The 10,036-nt window shown below is 35.8% G+C and overlaps 1 protein-coding gene across 1 annotated transcript in view; it reads right to left on the bottom strand.

The window, feature by feature from the left end:
• The window catches only part of DMC1 (DNA meiotic recombinase 1), a 77,504-nt gene that overhangs the window by 52,519 nt on the left and 14,949 nt on the right, over positions 1–10,036 (bottom strand). Inside the window, exon 5 of the mRNA XM_007941668.2 lies at positions 4,100–4,152. Within this exon, the coding sequence (XP_007939859.1) occupies positions 4,100–4,152 (53 nt within the window). The remainder of the gene's footprint in view (positions 1–4,099; positions 4,153–10,036) is intronic.

Raw genomic sequence — 10,036 nt, forward strand, 5'->3', positions numbered from 1 at the left:
ATTGATACGGTGGCTGCGATGATGGGCTCAAGTATAGCAGGGATTGTGGGGCTGGCGCGGGATCGGGCAGTGTTTCGTTCTGCTGTGCATGGGGTTGCTATGAGTCGGAAACGACTCGACGGCACTTAACAACAACAACAACAACATTATGTAAATCTGGAGGGCAGTGTTCTAAATTCTTTATATTATTTAAAAGAGAGTTTAAGATATTATTTAACTTTGGACTTTACATATGTATTGTTGTATACGCTACAACATGATGAATCTTGCAAATGTTTACTAAGTGAAAGAAATCAGTCACAAGAGACCACATTTTGTATGATTCTATTTGTACGAAATTTTCAGAAGAGGCAAATCTTTAGAAACAGAAAGTTGATAAGTGGTTTCCAAGCTCTGGGGAGAGATCAGGAGGAAAGGGGGTGACTGACTGCTAATGTGGATGTGATATCTCTTCTGGGTGATGAGAATGTTCTGAAATTTGTCATGATGGTAGCACAACTCTAAACATACTAAAACCCACTGAATGGTACACCTTGAAAGGATAAATTTTATGGATCTAAGTTATATTTCAATAAAGTTGTTAAAATATGTATGGTAAAATTCCAAGAGTGAGCACTAAAAAGAAAAATAAAACTCACTGCTGTGGAGTCGGACCTGACACATAGCGACCCCTCCTTGGGTTTCCGAGGCAGTATATCACTATGGAAGTAGATTGCCCAACCCTCCCTCTGAGGAGTGGCAGGTGGGTTTGAACCTCCAGCCTTCTGGTTAGCAGTCAAATGCCTTAGGCACTACGCCACCAGAGCTCCCAAAAAGAAAAATAGAAATTATATATTTGAAATAAGAGAGGGGAAAAAGGAATAAAAATTATTATATTTAAAGAAACAAACAACAAAAACAAAACAAAAAAACTCAATCCAAGAAAAGGGTAAAAAGCACAATAGGACAAATAAAAATAAACAAGTAAGAGAGCAGAAAAGTACAAATATATTAATAATGATAAATATAAACAGTTTACATTCATCAACTGAAAGACAGATTATCAGATTAAAATATCTGAATTGAAAATCCACTCAATGGTACACAACAACAATGTGGGCTGTTTACAAGAGACACAGCTATAGCATATGAATATGGATAGTCTGAAAGACAAAGCATAGAAGAAGATATACTAGGCAAATATTAACTTACAGCTGGCATCATATATTATTCTCAGACAAAATAGTCTTTAATACAAAAGCTTCATTAGGTATACTAACAAAAAAACAAACTCACTGCCATCAAGTTGGATCCAACTCATAGTGACCCCTCTGTTCTGGTTACCTAGTGCCACTCTGACAAGAATATACCACAAATGGGATGGTATGAACAAACAGTTTATTCTCTTACAGTTCGGGAGGCTAGAAGCCCAAGTTCAAAGTGCCAGGCTCCAGGGCCTGTGTGAAAGCCCCTCAACCGTGGGCTTCAGCTCTGCCTCCTGCTCCTGGCCCACTGAAACTAGAAGCATCTCTTCATTCAGGCAGCTACTGGCTGCTGAGGCTAACAAGCCCAAGGTCAACAAATAAAATGGCACAGTCCCGATGTTACCAAACAACACGGCAGGCCATTGATTCAAGTCCATTGAAAGTCCCAGGATCGGCAGAGCATGGCAGGCTGCTGAACAATACAGCTACATGCAGGGTTCAAGCATGCCATAAGCTAGAGACTGTTTCCTAAGGCTTCTCCTTATATACAGAAAGCAGACCACATCCCTAGGGCAGGTACTCAGCTGCTCACAGTAGATTCCACCATGGAGTTGATTACCAGTCTCATCATGGGGAATACTACATCCAGCTGCCCAGCCACTCAACTAGGCCTAGCCAAGCTGACACACAAACTTAACCCCTCCTTGGGTTTCTGAGGTGGTATCTCTATGGAAGTAGATTGTCCAATCTTCCTTTCGAGGAGTGGCTGGTGGGTTTGAACCACCAGACTTCTGGTTAGCAGTCAAATGCCTTAGGCACTATGCCACATATAGGAGGGCTAATGTATGATTAAGAAAAAAAGAAGCAGCTCAGTTTATTCTTAGAACTTAGAATTCTGAAGTTGAATTCATCAAACGAAAGAGATTTGAAACATAAAGTAGAAATTGACAATATGACAAAGAGAAATTGATAAAGCCATACTCTCAATTATGGATATGCCAAGAATATAAAATCATTAAAAATATTGAACTAATGAGCTTAAACTAATGAATATGTATATATAAGTCTGCACCCAAAAATTAGAGAATACATACAAATTTTTCTCAAGTACACAGGGAACATTATCACTAACCCCAATGAAAACAAGAGTGAAATCAGTAATAAAAAGATAAATCAAAAATTACCATAGATTTAGAAATAAAATAAAACTTCTAAATAACTCATGGATCAAAGATGAAATCATCATGGGAATTAAAAATACTTAGAACTAAATGATATGTCAATGCTAATATCAAAATTAGTGGGACTCTGTGAAGGTAATTCTTTGACGAAAATTTGTGGTCTTACATGCTTGTTTTAGAAAAGAAGAAAGGCTGAAAACTAATGAGTTAAGTGTTCATTTTAAGAAGTTAGAAAAAGATGACTAGAATAAACCCAAAGAAAGTAGAAGAAAAATAATAAAGAGGAGAAATCAATAAAATTGAAAGCCAACACAAAATAGAGTGGACTGATAAAGTAAAAAATTGTTCCTTTGATAGAACTGATAAAATAGAAAAACCCTAACTGCTCAAGAAAAAAGGAAAGAAGGTACACAATAAACAATATCAGAAATGAAAAAAGGGACATACTTCACATACAGCAAAGATTAAAAGGAGAGATAATAAGAATACAGTGAACAATTGTATGCCAATAAATTTGAAAACTTCAAATAGGCATATTCCAAGAAAACAAAGCCTAACAAAACTGATATGAGAAGAAATAGAAAGGCTGAATAGTCTTTTAACTAAAATAGCCTTTCTTATGAAACTCTTCCCACGAAGAAAACACAAGGCTCAATTTTTTTTTCAGTTATACTAAACTTTCAAAACAGTTAATCAAACTTATACAAATTCTTGCCCAACACAGAAAAAAGGACTACTGCCCATCCCTATGAGGCCACTATATTCTGATACCTAAACCAGATAAGAACAGTATAAGAAAAATTATAAGCCAATCTCATTTGTGAACATGGATCTAAAATTGCCAAACAGAATATTAGCAATACCAATCTAAAATGTATGAAAATAGATACTACCGATAACAAATCATGACAAAATTGAGTTTATTCCAGAAATGGTTTAACATTTTAAAATATATGAATGTTATTCAACACAGTAATAAAATAAAGGAGAGACCCCAAGTGATCATCTCAATAAAGACTGAAAAACATTTAATAGAATTCACCACTCATTCATGATTAAAGCTCTTAACAAAGCAAGTACAGAAGGGAACTTCCTTAATATGATAAAGGTTATCTACAGAAAGCCTACCCCATCATCATTCTAATAGGATACTATTGAAAGCATTCCCTTTAAAATTAGAAGGGAGCAAGGGTGGTCATTTTCAGTATTGGAGGCCTAGTCATCCTAGTAAGAAAAAAGAGATGAGAGTGGTAGTGGCAGGGTGTTGGTGTTGGTAGGTTAAGATAGAAACAGAGAAAGAAAGAACAAAAATTAAAGGCATAAATATTAGAGAGGAATAAACAAAACAGTCATTATTTGCTAGTGATGTGATTGTCCATATGGAAATCTCAGAAGAATGTATAGATACTATTAATCAGGGAAAAGAGAGCCTACTCTGCATTCATGGGACATGAACTTCCTAGAAATAAGATGATCAGCCTCATTGTTCAATTACCTACTGAAGGAATGAGAGAAAAAAAAAATTATTCTCTTCTATAGGATTCAGAGATAAAAAGATGAAAAATGCCAGTAAGACTCATCTCTTTATGCTGATATATATTTTAATTGTAGTGCTAACTGATCCTATATTATAATAATTGAGATTTAATAAGTTCCAAAATAGGTATAATTTACTATTGAATATTTATTTAAATATACAGATTTCATAGAACAAAATATTAAGGTTCTACTTACCTCCAAAAGCTTCTGTTATTGCCATGCTTTCAATCCCACCTCCTAGCAACTTACTAGAAAGAAAGTAGGCATTAGTAACAGGCACAGAAAAGAGACAGCAAGAAAGGGCAACGCTGAGTACCCACCTACCCAGGCATCCATCTAACATGTACAGGGAATTCTTGGCTGAACAAATGGCACCTCACCTGTTCAGATCATAGGTTCTACTGTGTATAAGCAAGTAAACCAGTAAAACAGTGTATAGGCCCTGCTGTTACTGCTTTCAGGTATCAACAGGAAACAGATTACGGAGGCCTTATGTCTCACTATTCTTAGAATTGGAGTTTGAATAAATGGTCTTACTTATTAATTGGGCCTTTAATATTGTGCTGGGACTATGGCTCCAGAAATCAACTAAATATCTATTTTTTAAAATATACTGCAAAACATATAAAAACCAGATATTAGGAGAAGCCAGTGATTGCCACTATAATTGGCTTATCTCACATAAATCTAATTCTAGATGAACAGGTGAGAATATGAAAATATTCAAAGCATGTTACAGGTAATGCTTGTAGCTAGAAGAACAACTGTCAGATTTTAATAGCATATATTTAATTGGACTGGTGTTTTAGTATATTTAATGTTCTTTATAGGAAAAGACCTAAATTTAAATCACAATATCATTCATTAAACAAATATTAATTGTGTTAACTGTGCTAAGACCTGGTAGGAGTACTTTAACACTTCTGTAGTTTTCTTTAGCATGACTTTTGAGACATGATCACATATCAAACAAAGCCTTTAAAGAGATACAGAAAATCCAATAGAAAGCCATAAAATTTATATAAGAGAGCAATTTAAATATCAATCAAAGCAATGTTGGAAGTTATCCACAAACTTAGAGAGGGTTGTAGACTTCAATAAGGAGAAGAAAAATCAAGATACTGACCTGAGTAACTTAAATCTGAAGATCATGGACTGAGAAACCACTCCATTTAGAGGGCATGCATTTGAAGATCCTATTGGCCTAGCTGTAGGAGCTCTGGTGGCATAGTGGATAAGGCATTTGGGTAACCAGAAGGTTGTTGGTTCTAAACCCACCAGCTGTTCTACAGGAGGAAGATGAGGCAACCTACTTCCGAAAAGATTTATAGCCTTAGAAACCCAATGGTGGTTACTATGAGTCAAAATTGACTCGATGATGGTGAGTTGTCTTTTTTTTTAATATAAGGTGGCTAAGTCAGAAATCAAAAACCAAACCCAATTCCCTCAAGTTGATGCTGACTGATGGTGACCCTATAGAACAGAGTAGAACTGCCCCATATGGTTTCCAGGGCTGTAAGTCTTTGCAGAAGCAGACTGCCATACCTTTTTCAAAGCAGAATGGCTGGTGGGTTTGAACCACTGTCCTTTTGGTTAACAACCAAGCACTTAACCACTGCACCACCAGAGCTCTTTGGTTATAGGCCTAACAACTATTAAAAAGAGATTTACGTGTCCCTCTTTATCTTGAGAAAAATCACTCTGAATGCAGTTAGCTATAGATCTCCCAGATAAAATTTCCAGTTGATATGCAACCTCAATTAGTTGAAAAGATAACCCCAAAATTTACCTGGGAGAGTACCCTAAATTATTTGGAGTAACATAATTGCTTTCTTTGTGGAAGTAAGGACAATTTAGAATTAAGTATAGAAATAGTGTTTTTAAGTCTAGGGAGATTTAAAAATAAATAGAGACACAAATCAAACCCACAGACTACTATTTTTGTATTAAATTTGGGAATTGTGCATCTTTGGTGTTCTGAGAACTTTTAAGGTAAGAGAATTAAGCCTTGTATAATAACAGATTAGTCTTTGATTGATTAAATGATTAGACCTGCAATTTTTAGGTTTCTAACTAAATTTATAAACATTATTTGAACATTTAAGATACCTAAGACTAACTATACTAATAAGCATAATTTATTAAACCTACAAAAGATGTTTAGGTAATTGGGAAGATTTTGCTTGGTAATAAGATAAAGTTCTTAAAAGGAATATACTAAATTTATAAATATAGCTCAAAATGTTTAAGGGAATTTAGTTAGCCATGTTATAAAAGCTCCTATAAAATTTGTTAGACTTATAAATGTACTTAAAGCTTAAGGAAAAACATGTAACATTTTAATGAATCAAATGTTCGTTTTAAAAAAATCTAGCTTCTGAGTGATCTTTTCTGTGCACAAAAGCCACCATCAAGGACACCAGAAAGTTCACAATGGTAGTAATAATTTCTTCAGCACAATGGTTGTTAAATCACCATGTAGTAGAGCCACTGGAGAACATCAAGTTGTCATCTCAAGTTGTTTTGCTGATAACCAGATTTTGATCAATTTGTCATGTGGTAGGATTCCCCAAAGACTATTCCTTAGCTGATATTCGAAAAAAGAGTTCTGTGATTTTAAAAATTTGGGGAAATAGGGCATTGTTTCACTGCAGGATTTCTCCAGGAGGAATATATAGTATATATATATATGAACATTTAACCATATGTGGGTGAAGGGTGCACAAAGTGCATCAAAGTAAATGATATCACTAAGAAGAAAGAAAAAAGGACATTTTTGGTAAATGCTATGATGTATACAGCTGTGCAACAGCTAGAAAATAGGAGTGTGGTTACATGTGTATATATGTATACATGCATGTGTATAGGTATGCACATGTGTGGAGAGACGTGGTCATATATAGATATAACCATATCCAGGTATATACATGTAAGAGCAATGCATCCCTATATATTCATATAAACAATAAAGTACATGGGGGTACTAACACAGATACTTCTTACACTTACCCAAACACCTTGCAGGATTGGTTTTTGGATATTAAGGCTTAGGACCATCATCTCATGGGTCAGCTCAGTCAACTGGCATAATATAGTACATAAAGTTTATGTTCTACATCCTAGTTCGGTGCATAGCATCTGGGTTCTAAAAGCTTGCAAGCGGCAACCATCTAAGATACAACTATTGGTCTCTACACATCCAGAGTGAAAGAGAAAGAAGGAAACCAAAGACTCAAAAAAGAAATCAGTCCAAAGGACTAATAACGTGTATGAACCATGACTTCATCTACCTGTCACAAGAAAAACTAGATAGTGCCTAACTACCAACGCCAACCTTCCGATCAGGAACATAATACAGGTAATCCTTGACTTATGATATATTCAAGTTACGACAATGCACACTTAAAACTGTTTATTTTTTGTTTTCTTTTTTGTACACCTTATCATTAGTAATATGTACTATATACAATGTTGCAACATGTAATTTGTGGATGTTATCATTCTCAGATGTTCACTGGCAGATATTCAATTTTACGATTTATTGTTCAAAACACTGCCATATAGATTTAGCTTTCCAAACAAAATCAAGGGCTTGTGTTGCTTGAAAACATGGACCCAACCCAAACTCTGGTTGCTTTGCTAAAGTTGACAGGCAGATTAAGAATGCTTCCTGCAGTGAGAAGTTACCATGAAATATATGAAGAAAAAAAGAAAAATTATACAGTCGACTCTCACTAATTTTCTGACTAGAAATGTCATCTCCATTCCTAGGGATAATCCAGATGATCCAGAACCTTCCACAAATGAAGTTATTATCGCAACTGACAAAATGCCAACATCCTCTAACTCTTCTTCATCTTTTATGATTTGTGTATTATTTTATGTATGTATGTATGTATTAAAATATATCTGTAAGTCTATATGTAATGTTTCTAACTCCCAAAGACAAAGATCAGATTTGTAAAGATACTGATAATAAAAGGCAACAACAATGAAAACTGAAAAAAAAAAAAAAGAAGGTATTCAACTTACGTCAGAACTTACTTATGCTAAAGCCACTGGAATGAACCCCATCATAAGTTGGGGACTACCTGAAGATTGATCTTGACAGAATGGGAGCAAAATATGGAACAGAATGCAAATTCTTAAAAGCCCAGGCTTACTGGACCTGTTGAGGACTCCCTGAGACTATCATCCTGGGATACTCTTTAAACCTTGAACCAAAAGCATTTCTTGAGGTCATCTTTCAGCCAAACAATAGAATGTAGAGCATGAAATAAATAATATCATCTGTGAGTACCGTGCTACTTAAAAAAAAATCATACATGTGAGACCAAATGGCAGTATTTACTCAAAAACAAAGATGAGAGGGCGAAGGGGGAAAGCTTATTAGTGGAAACAGAACCACCCAAACGGAAATGAGAAAGCTGACGCACTAAAAATGTAACCAATGTCAAATCGAACAAATTGTGTAGAAATTGTTAAATAGGAACCAATTTGCTGTGTAAAGTTTTACCAAAAGCACAATAAAATAATATTTTCATTAAAAAAAATAATATATAATATATTATACAGTAAATCCTGTGAGAGCAAGAACTCAACAGGACTACATTGTTTTTCTGGGTCTTGCAAGCTTTCTGCCTTCAACAGGTGCAGTCCTAGCATTTTTCTACTGCTCTCTATTAGTGGGAAATATTTTAGTTTTCCTTTGCTGACAGGTTTCCACCTTATACAGGTTCCAGCTTTCACAGGTCTTACTATATATTGTTACTTCCCAGACTTATTCATTCAACATTTGTTTATTAGTGTTTATTAGTTCAGTCATTCAAGAAATATTTATAGACTACCTAGTTTGTGCTCTGGTGGCATAGTGCCTAAGGCATTTGACTGCTAACCAGAAGGTTGGCGGTTCAAACCCACCAGCCACTCCTCAGAAGGAGCATTGGGCAATCTACTTCTGTAGTGATACTGTCTCAGAAACCCAAGGAGGGGTCTCTATGAGTCAGATCTGACTCGACAACAGTGAGATGAGTTAGTTTGTGCTACACTTTATTCTATGCATTTGGGATAAAGCAGTAAACAAAAGAGATGGAAATCCTTATCTCATGAGCTTACATGTGAGTGGGAAATCATATAATAAATACAAACAAGTAAAATATGTGGTAGGTCAGATATTATTAAATGCTATGGATAAAAATAAAGCCAAGAAGGCAGATAAGAAGTATAGGGAGGTTGGCCAGCAAGATGGTGGACTAGGCAGAAAGACTGCACAGACCCAATTCAACAAAGAAAAGGGAAACCAATTAACACAAACACAGAAGATAATCCTGGACCCCTGAGCCTTGAAGGGAAGGATATACAAGTGGACCAAACCCCAACAGGCAGAAGAATTTCAGTGAAAATACCAAAAAAGGAGACATATGGAGCTGTGGTCTGGCAGCGATCCTGAGAGATCCTGACAGCACAGACAGCTTGGAGATTCCCAAGTGGTGGTAGGACCTAAGAATTAACCTACAAATCACCCTGCTAGCCAGGGACTGCACGGAGGACTGTGCATGGTCACTGGGGAACAAACGGAGAAGGTGAAGAGAAAGGTAGGCTGAGCTGTGGACTTTTGCCATCTGGAGGGTGCCACCATTTTGAAGGTTTAAAAAGCAGCTTGACTATTTTGGATATTTAAAGAGACAGCACTCTTGCAGATTCCTGGGGCTTAAGAACACGTTCTGCTTTCCAGCAACCCCAAGGACACTCAGGACCTGTAAGACTGACAAGGTCCTAGTTTTCAGCATTTTTTCTTTTCCCTGTGCCTGGTTGAATTATTTATTTATTTATTTTAATCTAAGGGGTCCCCCTCCTTTTTTCTTGTGGTTAACCCTGTTCCTTGATTTTCTTTTTGCATTTTTCCCATTTTTTTCATTTATTATTCTCCTTCTCTACTTTTTTTTTTTCTTAGTGCCCTATCCCCAGATATTGCAGGTTTGCTTGTTTTTTCTTCTTTTTTTCCCTTTTTTCTTTATTTGGTTACTGTTCCTGTGTGATTACATGGTGTGTTTTTTATCCATGGGATTTTAGTTTTTTGATGGTTATTCAATTGTAATTTGTGTCTAACTGAGTGGGAGACAACAACAGTCC

This window comes from Orycteropus afer, unplaced genomic scaffold (genome assembly GCF_000298275.1).
Source record: "Orycteropus afer afer isolate SDZICR_OR568_19922 unplaced genomic scaffold, OryAfe1.0 scaffold00083, whole genome shotgun sequence".
In the NCBI taxonomy this organism is placed as follows: Eukaryota; Metazoa; Chordata; class Mammalia; order Tubulidentata; family Orycteropodidae; genus Orycteropus; species Orycteropus afer.